The sequence below is a fragment of the Marmota flaviventris genome, chromosome 13 (assembly GCF_047511675.1).
Source record: "Marmota flaviventris isolate mMarFla1 chromosome 13, mMarFla1.hap1, whole genome shotgun sequence".
Classification (NCBI taxonomy): Eukaryota; Metazoa; Chordata; class Mammalia; order Rodentia; family Sciuridae; genus Marmota; species Marmota flaviventris.
Window position 1 is genome coordinate 41,529,083 of NC_092510.1, and position 12,439 is coordinate 41,541,521.

At 34.7% G+C, this 12,439-nt stretch overlaps 2 protein-coding genes across 8 annotated transcripts in view; one reads left to right on the forward strand and one right to left on the reverse strand.

Moving 5' to 3' along the window:
- The window catches only part of Ric1 (RIC1 homolog, RAB6A GEF complex partner 1), a 135,509-nt gene that overhangs the window by 111,326 nt on the left and 11,744 nt on the right, over nt 1–12,439 (forward strand). For 4 of the 6 annotated variants that reach the window (XM_071600619.1, XM_027943059.2, XM_071600617.1 and 1 more), the window contains one exon: nt 720–3,357. In XM_071600619.1, the coding sequence (XP_071456720.1) occupies nt 720–1,008 (289 nt within the window). In that variant the 3' untranslated portion in view covers nt 1,009–3,357. Of the gene's footprint in view, nt 1–719; nt 3,358–4,413; nt 5,715–12,439 lie in introns of those variants that run through there. The other 2 variants (XM_027943060.2, XM_071600618.1) reach the window with 2 other exon arrangements.
- Ermp1 (endoplasmic reticulum metallopeptidase 1) overlaps nt 1–12,439 on the reverse strand; it is a 54,441-nt gene that overhangs the window by 5,991 nt on the left and 36,011 nt on the right. The window contains exons 14-15 of one of the 2 annotated variants that reach the window (XR_011704101.1): nt 9,132–9,295; nt 8,815–9,048 (exon numbers count right to left, since the gene is read on the reverse strand). Coding sequence is in view for 1 of the 2 variants with exons in the window: in XM_027943061.2 (XP_027798862.2) it covers nt 8,884–9,048; nt 9,132–9,295 (329 nt within the window). In the remaining variant the exon portion in view is untranslated. Of the gene's footprint in view, nt 1–6,429; nt 9,049–9,131; nt 9,296–12,439 lie in introns of those variants that run through there. The other variant, XM_027943061.2, reaches the window with a different exon arrangement.

Sequence of the window (12,439 nt, forward strand, 5' to 3'; positions counted from 1 at the left end):
CTCAACCGCTGAGCCACAACCCCAGCCCCATCTCTCATGTTCACTTTTTTTAAAATATTTATTTTTAAATTATAGTTGAACACAATACCTTTATTTTATTTATTTATTTTTAGGTGGTACTGAGGAGCAATCCCAGGGCCTTGCACATGCGAGGCAAGTGCTCTACCACTAACCCACAACCCCAGCCCCTCTCATGTTCGTTTTTAAGGATACTTTCTTTAATAATCATTCTATACCCAACCATTTTGTTAATGTAATGGTTGGATTAAAAGACAAAAACTTACAGTTGTGTTGATTTTTAAACTAATAGGAGTAGATCAGAGTTCAGAACCTTGAACTTTGCCACCAGTTATATATGAATTTGGTTCTATTTATTTCCCTTATTTAGATCCAGTTTTCCTATTTGCCAAACACTATGTTCTCTAAAGGTAATTTTTTTAATCTAAAGTGGTAGTATGGTCCTTCAACTATAAAAGTATTTTTAGTTGTAAAATGGCCTTAAATGTCAGTCCTTGCTCCTACTGCTCAGGAATGTAAGACTCAGCCTATGCTATGTACAGCTCCCTCTGTGCTGCTAGGCAAGGCACTCAAGAAGCCTTCTTTTCCCTCAAAATCTTTTATTTTCCTTATTGTATCAATATTTAATAGTTTACCCATAACGATTTACCAAGTCTTTTGAAATATGGCAGATGAGAAATAGTTTTTTTCTCTCTACTTAGCCCTGGATATAAGCCATTTTTAAACATCATTAAGCCACAACTGCAGAAGCTCAGTGAGATAACAGAAGAGCAAATCCAGCCTGATGCCTTCCAGCCAATTGCTGTGGGTAAGACTCCTGAACAGACCAGTCCCCGGGCAGAGGAGAGCAGAGCCTCCTCCAGCCATGGAATCATCCCCCAAAGTGAAGCTGGTGTTAGTAGTATGGTCAGCAGGAAAGAAGAGGACACAACCCGAGCACAGGAGGAAGAACCATTTCAGGATGGGACTTATGACTGTTCTGTGTCCTAACAACATAGAGGTAACATCATGACAGGCAGTATTAATTAGCAGCAGTGTGCAACCATGAGTACATTGTGACCTAGTTGAATTATTTAACAGGGGAAAGAACTCAGCTCAGAGACTATGGTTAAGTATTATCAGATTTTAATGAACTCTTTCTCTAAGAAATATCTTTGACTCCATAAAAATGTGATATCAAATAAAGTATCTTTCATAAAAATTTTTAAGCTGCAGTGGAAAGTAATAAAAGAGTATTGTACAGATGTACATGAGAATATTTTGATTTTATTCAAAGGTTGGGGCCTCTTAAACTATAGGATTGTTTTGCTCCAGATAAGCATACTTTTTCAGTACTTACAGCCTCTATGTTTTCTGGTTCTGCGTGTGTAGAATGCTTTTTAAAAAAATAAATGCTGAGGTGCTTGCTGTAGCTCATTGGGTTCTTGAGCTGCCTGTTTGCTTCCTTGAGTACAGCCTGCTGGACTCCCTAATTGGTCCTTTTGAGTAGAGGGCCTCCCCTTGCACAATATGTGCCAGTGTGATGGAAACATTCTTTGGCTTTACTAGCCTGTTAAATCGCATCCTCGAATTGGTGGAAGATATTTATCTGGGAGTTAATGTGCCTGCTTCAGCAAGCTTGATTCCTACTAGATAATGTGGGCAGAGGTGTGAGGGGTTCTTGGCAGAGGTGTGAGGGGTTCTTATCAATTATGCTGATACCACTAAACTATTTTGTATCAAAGAACTGTATCTTTTTTGTGAATATTCTTATGTAAATATACTCAAAGGCACTATTCATATTTTTTAAGGCTTGTATCATAATTTGTAAGGTTTTATGCTGGATTCTGCATGACTATAGGTAGATACTCTTGGAACAAAAACTGGGCTTGCTCTTCTTCCAAGAAATAAGCAGTCTTCATAAAGGAATACAGATTTATTGGCTCAGTCATCAAGTAACAGCAATGGTCCCATTGATCATGAAGTATAACAGGTTTCGTGCAAATTAATGTAGTTTCTTATTTATTGCTTTTTTGTAAATTGAATAAAAATAGGCTTTTATGTAAATAGATTGCTGAATCCTGTATTATCATGGCTACTAAAAATTAGTATGTAAATAATGCATTCTTCATTGTAAACTTTAAAAAGATTTTATGTGTTTCTAGATATGACTTAAATTTTAGGTTTTTTTACATTATGAAAACAAAACTGCATACTCCTTAGCTGCTTCAGACTAAACACATATCCACTGTAATTGTAATTACTTAATAACAGTATTAATTTAGATAGCTTGTTTGTACTGTGCAATTTGAACAAGGAATGCAATGTTATTTTTTATGAAAACTTGTTTATTTTTATAATAACAATGTATTTGATGTGGACCAAATTCGTACCACTATGTAAAAAAAAACCTCTTTTCTCACAGTACAGTTATAATTTAGAAATAAAACTTGGTCCTCTGTCCTTGTTTTTAAAAAGTAAATAGTTATCTTAGCTGAATTTCCTTTTAAGGGAAACTCAAAATCATTTTAAAATTGCTTATTTCAAAATTCACCAACCATTTAAAATTATTGTTTGGTAATTTACTATCATTTACTTTTTACAAGTGCAATAATTTCACATAATAAAATTCCTGAATAGGTGGAGTGTGTGACAATTGGTACCTGGTCCTTCTGGTGCTATTTTTATTTAAGTCTTTGTTTCAAACCGTCTTTCCTCTGAACCTTTTGATAGAATATGTTTTTGTGTGAGTACATGCAGCACACCAGGAAACTAAACTGAAATTTCTTCAGTCCTATTCCATTAGGGAGAAGAACCAGCATCTTTTGTGTTTGGTGTGAATAGTCAATCAATAAAAATGATTTACCATTATGAACAGCTGTGATCTTTTCAAATATTCTAAATAAAACTGTGCTGAGTTCATCTCATTCTGGAAAGCAGAGCACCAATCTGTTAATGTTATTTCCATAGTTGAGACTGTAAATGAGTCTTTTCTAATATAAAATATTCACTTTTCAGTTAATACAAATAGGAAGCCCAAGGGCAAAAAAAAAAAAATTGGCAAGTTTATCGAAATTTTCTGTTTGGTGTATAACCACTTAATTCTTTTTAAAAACTCTTATTTTATTTTGCTGTATTGTTTGATTTATGTATATCAACTGTTTAAGCCATAGTTTTAACCAGTGAATTTAAATATTTGGTATAATGATTTGAAAGGTTACTGGATACAATTAAGTTATTTGCTGATACCAAAACAAGAACTCATTGGGGGATAGAGTCAACCTTCGCTTGTAATTAAAGCTGCTACTTCTGTAATGTGTATTTTTTACTTGGCAAAGGGCAATAAAACTATTACACAAACTTGTGTTTATTTATCATCTCAGGTTACAGCAAAAAGTATATATATACATTAAAACAACAAAAATATTCTTTTGATCCAGGTGTGGTGGCACAAATCTGTAGTCCCAACTACTGGGCAGATTAAGATGGGACAGTCACTTGAGCCCAGGTGTTCAAGATCAGCCTTGGCAACATACCAATACCCTGTCTCAAAAAAACTTCTTATTTTTACAATTTTACCTGGAGTTTTTCCTTATGAAATACCTATAAATTCAGGCAGATATATTTAGAATATTCATATGTAGATGTAGAGCTGGCAGCATCCTAAATGCCAGACAACAGAATGTTAGAACAACAGTTAATATAACATGGAAAATGTTCAAAATATAATAAATGATAGAAAATTATGCCATATGACCTCCATCAAGCAAGCAATTTTATATTGAAGTGTACAGGAGACTGAGCATCTTTCTCTAATGTGGGGGATTAAAAATTATTTTGACTTTCCCATTTTTCTGCATTCCTAAATCTGCTGTTGCTATGAATTTGTTTATTCTGGACATTTCATGATCATATAAAACATGGACTTTTATATCTGACATCCTTTACTTGTGTATCCTTTACTAAGGTACTATTTCATTGTATCAATGTAATTAATTCATCAATTCAGCAGTTGAGGGTTTATTTGGGTTTTTTTCTTCTTTGGGGCTATTATAAATATGAACATTCAGATACTGTAAATTCCCCCCCTTAACTGTTTTACTGAGTCTTCAGTTACCATCAGTCAACTAGACTGAGGTCCAAAAATATTAAATGAAAAATTAAAAGAAATAGTTTTAAATAACATATTATTATAATTGTTCTGGTAGTTATTAATATCTTACTGTGCCTAATTTATAAATTAAAATTAGTCATGGGTGTGTATGTATAGAAAAAACATGGTATAAATCAGGTACCATTATAATTTCAGGAATCCACTGCGTAGGGATCTTGGAAGGTATTCCCATGGATAACAAGGGACTGACAGTGGAACTGTGGGTCATATGATAATTGTTTAATTTTTTGTTGTTTTTGGAGTACCTGCACTAACATTCCCACTACCAGTGGATGGAGGTCCCAGTCTCTACAACAAAAACTTGTCGTCTACCTTTTTGGTCAAAGCCATTGAAGTTGTAAATGAAATGGGTATGTCAGTATAATTTATATTTTAACTTACTATTTATTGATTACATCTTTTCATATATCATTGAATTGCAAGAGTTTTTTCTATATTTTGAATACTAGGCCCTTACCTGATAAGTGATTTGCAAGAATTTCCTAATTCTGTCTTTTTTCCATTCACAGTGGAAACAATTTCCCTAATTCAAATTACATTTATTTATGTTTTCCTATCTATAAAAATTTTATAATTTTAGCTTATACAGTTAGATTTCTGAACCATTTTTAGTTAACTATTGCAAATGGATATTCAGTTGAGCATCATTTATTGAAGAGATTTTTTTTTCTCAGTGAATTGCCAAAAATCAATTGACTCTAAATGTCTAGGTTTATTTCTATACTCTCAATTAACAGTCATCTGTATGTTACAATGATCTCAGTGTTTACAGTAACGTGCTGTCTTTCTTGACTGTTCTTGCTTTCTAGGAAATTTTGAAAGTGTGAGTCCTAACTTCATTTTTTTTTTTTAAAGCCATTTCAGCTATTCTGGGTCCTTTGAAGTCCCATATGAATTTTAGGATCAACTTGTTATTTCTGCACTAAACAAAAAGTCAGCTGATTGATGATAGGTGTTATATTCAATCTACAAATCAGTTTTAGGAATGCTGGTCTTTAATTTCTTTTAGCAATGCTCTTTGTAGTTTTCAGTTTAGTTTGTGCTTTTGTTAACATATTCCTAAGGATTTTGTTCTTCATATTCTTGTAAATGAAATTCATTTTTGTTTTGTTTGTATAGAAATTGATACTGAGGTCAGTAATGGTGTATTATCCAATAACTGTAAGGTTGTTGTTCCACTAGTGTGTGTATGTATGTAGATTCCTTAGATAGATTTCTATATAGATTGTGTCATTTGCAGCTAGTTTGAACTGGACCTTTTCAATCTGGATGCCTTTCTTTCCCTTGCCAAATAGCCATAGTTAAAGCCATCAGGACAACAGTGAATAACAATGGAAATCTTGTCTTCCTCCTGATCTCACAGGAAAGATTTCAGTCTCTCATCATTAACTATCATGTTAGCTGCAGGTTTTTTATAGCTGTCTTTACCAGGTTGAGTTGCCTCCTAAGTTTGTTGGGAATTTTTTTTATCACTGGCAGGATTTTGTATTTATAAACACTTTTGCATCTACTGAGATGATCATGTGTGTTTTGCCCTTTTTTAGATTTGATTTTTGAACGTTAACCCAACCTTGCATTCCTACTTGGTCATGGTGTAGAGCCAAATTAGATAAAAAGAAATTTTTTGCAAATCAAATATGGAAGTAGTAATTTCAAAAAAAAAATTGATGTACTTCAAAATTCCATAAATATTTCAACTAAACAGATACAAGGCACAAGTACATCTTGAGTTTATTTGCCCTAAAAGAAAGGGAAGTATATTAAGAAATTGTCTGGCCATTTCACCTTGAAAGAATTCACTCAGAAAACCTGAATAGAGATCTTTGAATCAGAAGTGTGTGCTCTGTTTTGGTGAATGGTGCTGCCCTTCCCTTGGCTGGAGATTAAACGGTGTGTTACTACTGTCACTGAGAAGTAATTTCTTCCCTCTCTCCTAGCCCTACCTCCCCACCATCATTCATTATTAGCCCTTTGATGATTTAAAACTCCTAAATATGCTACAATTCAACATTTACTAAACAATTTCATTTAAGTTCTATAAAATTCAGATGCATGAACTTCATTCCAAGGTATAAAGATTTCACCTGAAATAATCTGAGTTATTTGCTCATTTCATTCATTGAAATAGCAGTTATACCCATATAAGCCATATATGTCTTTAGCATTAATTAAAAGCTACATAAAACATGAAATAACCAAAATATGGGGATAAAGTAAGCAATTAACAAAGTTTTTTCTATTAAAAAGATACTAACCAGTATGTTAAAAAGTTTATTTCAGTAACATTGTAAGGCAACAATTAATCCTCAACAAGTCAGCAAACCAGCAAAAAGAAATAGACAGAAACAATCACTCTTCCAAAAGCTTCCTGAGTCAGCAGGCTAGCTTGTGCACCCCACCCTACCCCACCCCAACCCTTGGTGGTAACATCTTAAAGTATCCTACCTTGTTTAATTTCATCTGCTAAACTGGGGAAACAAATACCATGCAACAATCATTCTTAGGTCACATAAGAACTACTTTGAAATCAATTCTTCACACTTTCCCTGAATGTTACAATACTATGCTACTTTTAAGTTCTGTAGAAAATGCTTCAGTTAGAGTTTAAAAAACCCTTTTAGAAATGTTATTCAAATGATCAGATAAAAGCAGGGGTGGAACTAACAGGTTTATTAGTCCCAGAAGTTGCTAACATGATACATTATGTTTACTAACAGGACTGAACACAAATTACTTGACCATTTCTGGCATTTAAACAACCTCCCAGATTATTAAGCAGGCAGTAAGAGTAAGTGAGCATCTTGTTATGGGCTTTGCACAATATAAAAGCTTCATAATGCTAAATAAAACAATTGTTTGCCTAGAGAAACAACCCCAAGGCAAACCATGATTATTACTGAAAGGAGAAACAGTAGCCTTCCCCATAGTGGGGGCGGGGGAATCACAGAGAACAGATTTTTCATAGTGTTCTCAACATGGTGTTTTACTTTTTTCTATAAATAATCTCTAATAATCTATTTCAGATTAACCACAGGGTCAGAATATATGCTTAATTTTGAAATTCATAGAGAAACTATCATTGTGTTACTTTTTCTCTGAACGATGATTCTATACAAGCTGTAAGTCCTGCAAACCTTATGTACTACTAGGCATATGCAGCAGGAGCGAGACACTTCAAGCACTTGAGTCTGATAAAATGATTTTTACTAACTCCAGGAAAAGCAATGACTCCAGTGTTAATGCATGTGAAAGCTCTGGCCAAAGCCCTGCTACCTACATGGGCACGGTTTTTAGGAAGTCATAAATTAGGCAATATGAGGAGCATGATTTAAGAGAGCACATTGTACACATCACACAAGCAATTTCAAGAAAGTTATCTCTTGTGATGCACACTTAGTATGTTCTGGCTATGCAGACAGATCTCAGGGCCACTTTTCAAGAAGCATTCCTCTTGTTCCTGCATCACCTGAGAATTTTTTTTTCCTATGGTTTTCAACTGGTTTTGGCCTGTGCTTACTAACACAGAATTTGTCTAACTTATTACGTCTTAATGAAAACAAAAACAAACAAAAAAAAAAACTTTAGTGCTATTTACCAATGATCTCACCACACTCTATTGCTGCTTTGTTATACCTCACAAGCTAGACACCCCCCATCCATCTTCAAAATGAAAAGCACCTTTAAGGCCTAGTGCTGCCGTGATACAGGATTTGAACACTAACAGTTCTAGTAGTCTCAGTCCCATGTAAGCCACAACTTCAAGTCTCAGGAAAGCCAGTCTCACAGGACAGTAAGTTATCAGGAAATTATGCAACTGGATAGAAAACAAAAAAGGACCCAGTGTATCGATAAAATCATCCTAAAGGATTAACCTTGTATAACAAAAGACTCCTACAAAACAGAATATTTGTAAAATACCCACCATTCCCTATCCTCCCCACAGCTTGCACCCCAGAATAGCCACATTGGCAACTCGGTGCTCTGCGGAAGGATATTCAGGCTGTATACTTCCACAATTTTTCTGAACCAAAAGAACCATAAAAACCCAGAGGGAAATATAGCTGAGCAAATGTTCCCCTTCTCAATCTGCTAAGATGGAGGCAGAGAACACGTTTCAGAGGACAATAGGAAACCACCTCAGGAAAGTAGCATGGCAACAGCTCTGACTATTTGGCCAACTCTGCACAGGGCTCCACATTTACACAAAGCACACTCTAGAGGCTGTCTGAAGAAATACAATACTTAGGGCTTCCAGAGTCCCACCCTTCTTCCACAGTCCTTATGGGAGTCATTACCATAGTGAACGGTATTTTTACCCACCTCTACTAATAAAACAAATGATCTTGGATTTTAAGTAGAAATGACTTTTATCTTGTTAATGGTCTGACAGTCTAAATTTTGTTGATCCTAGAGAGGCAGCTATTGGAACTGGTTTGTTGGCTCTTGTCCTTAAGGTCATAAAAAATGACATTATGTGTGTAATGGCAATACCCACATGTGATTAAGTACCAGAAAATGGCATTTTCGAGTGTCAAAAAGGTTACACTTCACAATCCCAATTTAACCCATACAGTGGCTGGCCCTAAAGAGTGTTAACCCAAAAAGCTTTTTGAACATATGCTCATTAAAATTCATTGACTTACGTTACAAATATCCATGTAACTGTCACATGAGTATCCCTTGGGCACGTACTTAAGAGCTTATCCACAAGATTAAAACACAAAGAGACTGTAGGTGCACACCCAAGCAGAGGGAAATGTCCAATCTGGGAATTTCTCCTTCAGAGTATCTAACTGAGAGGATCTCTTGTCTTCCCCAGATAAATAGTGGGCAGCAATGGCTACAGTAACCATTCCTTCAGGCTGTTCTTCTATGACCTGCCGGAGATAATCAGTTAGTTCTCTGAAGCCAGATAACTGAATTCAAGGTTTTTGTTAAATATCACATGGAAAATTCCCACCTGCACTTCTATCCAGAACTGCCATGCAGAGGCTTGGAGTCCATGGGAATAAAATACAAAATAGTCACCTCCTTTGCTTGTGACTGGGGTACCATTACCAAGAGACCACTGGAAAAGTGTTGACCCTTTGTGGGGTCGAACGTAGAATGACATATGGCTTGGTCCTATAAGAGAAGAGGAAGAAAGAACAGTTACATCTTTAAAAAAACATCAAGAAAAGGCAATAAACCCACCTCCCAAACTATACTATGAAGGTGCATGCTTTGTATCACTTTAAATGTATTCACTACAGACCTAATGGAGGCCTACCAGTTTGGATATTTGATGCATTATCCAACAAGGTTAAGCAATGAAGCACAGCAGAAAGAGCAAAAAATCTAAACAAGAAAGCCTATGTTAAGTATTGATACTGTCAAGTGCTATATGATATTAGGAATTCATTTAATCTCTTCATCTATGAATTTTTTTGAGAGGATTATATTAGAAAAAGCATGGGAGGGCTGGGGTTGTGCCTCAGCAAGAGAGCACTTGCCTTGCATGTGTGCAGCCCTGGATTCAACCCTCAGCACCACATAAAAATAAATAAATTAATAAATGTATTGTGTCCAACTACAACTAAAAAATAAATACATATAAAAAAAGAAAAAAGCATGGGGAAGTTGGGAAGACTTCAAAGTATTATAAAAGTACTGAGACAATTATGAATCGAGTTGTAATTTCAGAGAGTTGATATTAACACTTTAAAATAGTTGACATAAATTTTTCCCTTTTTGCAGTACAATGAAACAGTTAAATTTTGATAATTTAATTAGCACCAGATACTTCCAAGAAACTAACAACAGTGGTTGTCAAACTAAAAATAAAACTTAAAAAAACCACCCCCTCAGCCAAATTTTAACTTTATTTTCAAATTTGACTGAGGGGGTGGTTTTTTTTTTTTTAACTCAAATTTGAGAAGAATAAGTAAATAAACAAATTCACATGCTCCTGCCTGCCTTGTTCCTGCTACAAGTTTTGTGGCAAACAAAGGCAGACCAAGCAAGTCCACCCTAAATCTGAGAATAGCACATGTCCAGTTAAAGCAAAGTTTATGGGAAAGCTACTTAAAGGACACACTATTTGACCTATCAGTTTTCAAAAGCGAAGCTTCTAAGGGAGAAATAAAGCAAAGAAAAAAAGAAAGAAAGGAAAAAGAAACCAGGGGTGGGAGGGTGGAGGTGTAAAGAAACAAAAAGGGCAGATTTATGGTCCAGCAAGACCAAAGCAAAATAGAAACTGGAAGACATAAAACCTATCCACACCAAAACGAATTTAAAAATTTATTTAAAAATCTAAACTTTGTTATACTGACAGAAGAGCAACCCATTGGCTAGGAGTCTTACAAACACCCAATAACCACAAAAGTGAGGAAGAAAAGGACAAACAGGACTATATAGCTATTAGAAAACAAAATGAGAACACACCTCAAAACAACCATTAAGTAAAAGAAAACTAAGCCAACATTCTTAACTAAATGTGGTAACAAGAACATTTTGGATCTATGGGGAAAACAGTACCACGAATCAGAAATTCTAAACCTTAGAAGTGCATATATGCATATACTACAAGGAAAAATTAAAAGAATTGATAGAACTTCCATTTCTTTTCTAAGGTCTAGAAAAAGAAATGGAAGAAAAGGTAGACTAAATTATAACATGCCCAAGGCAAAAGAGACTCCAGATCTAAAGAAAGGTAGCAAAGTACTAAAAAAAGAAAAAGGAAAAGAAAGAAAGGTCAAGAGAGGTAAAGATGGAAGGTAGGTCAAAAGGAAGCAACATTCAATTTATATCACTAAAGAAGAAAAACAAAACAATGGAACATGGTCAATATTCAAATCAGTAATCCAAGGAAACTTCCCAGAAGTAAAAGACCTGAATCTACACATTACAAAGTCTTACTGGTAACCTTATAATATCAACCTAGAATGAAAAACCTAAAAAGAAAAAATAGCAAAGCAACCCCCAGGAACTCCAGAGACTTGAGACAAGATTGCAAGTTCAAGACCAGCCTCAACAACTTAATGAGACTCTGTCTCAAAATAAAAAAGAAAGGATTGAGGATGTGACTCAGTGGTAAAGTGCCCCTGGGTTAAATACCCATTAACAAAAGCATCAAATACTTTATAGGGCTAAGAGAATTAGACTGGCATCAAACTGCAAAAACAATATACAAAGCAACAATGAGAAGAATTTTTTAAACAATATTTTAGAGTATGAGCAAAATTTTTACGTCCACCACTTGTCCTTCAAGTATCATGCTATATATAACATCACCAGTTTTAAACAAACACACATAAACATAAACACAGCACTCAAGAGCCCCTAGTTGAGAAGGCAAGAGGATAAGATTCATCCAACAAAGAAAGAACTGCAAAAACTGCAACAAAAGAACTTAGAGTGGGTGTTTTAATATTTCTGAATGCACTGCTAAAACATACTCAAGTGAAGTTGGACAAGACAGATATTACATGTAACACAAATCAGAAGAAAACTGAAGAGGCAAAGAGAAAAATGGAATAAGCAAATTTGGTAGGAGTTAAAATAATACATCATTTAAAAACCAACAGATAGTAAAAGGTCAAATAGGGGCTTAAAACAAAAAAATTTTATAAATGCCAAGTTTTTAATAAGCAAAGAAGACATCATAGAAACAGGTACATGGCAAATAAAATAACATAATTCCATGAAATCATGACAGTAGAAACCAATGCATCAATCAGCTAGAGGCAGAAAAACTGGTATAGAAGAAACAGAACTATATTTGCAGGTGATATGCAGTAGTCAATAAATCCCACCTGAGGTCTATTTTTTTAATGGGCCTCAGGCTAAGAATGGTTTTTACATTTTTAAAAAGCAGTTAACCAGGGCTGGGGTTCTACCTCAGCAGTAGAGTGCTTGCCTTGCAAGCAAGCAGGAGGTACTGGGTTCAATCCTTGGCACCACATACAAAAATAAAAATAAAGATATTTAAAAAAAAAAAAAAAAGCAGTTAACCAAAGAATTAAAAAAAAAAATCTGTGACAGATATATATGGCAAAGCCTTAAATATTTACTATGTGGCCCTTTAGAGAACAAAGTTGAATAATCCCTGGTACAACTGAAGAATCTGAGAGTATTAAGGATAAAACTAGCATAAAAATACGTAGTAGGATATAAAACTGACAGAAATAAACTGCCTTCGTACCTACAAAAAAAACAACGTAAGAGGATATAATGATAGAGACAGTCCCCAATTACAATACCAATAAAATCTAGATGAGGAAAATTTTA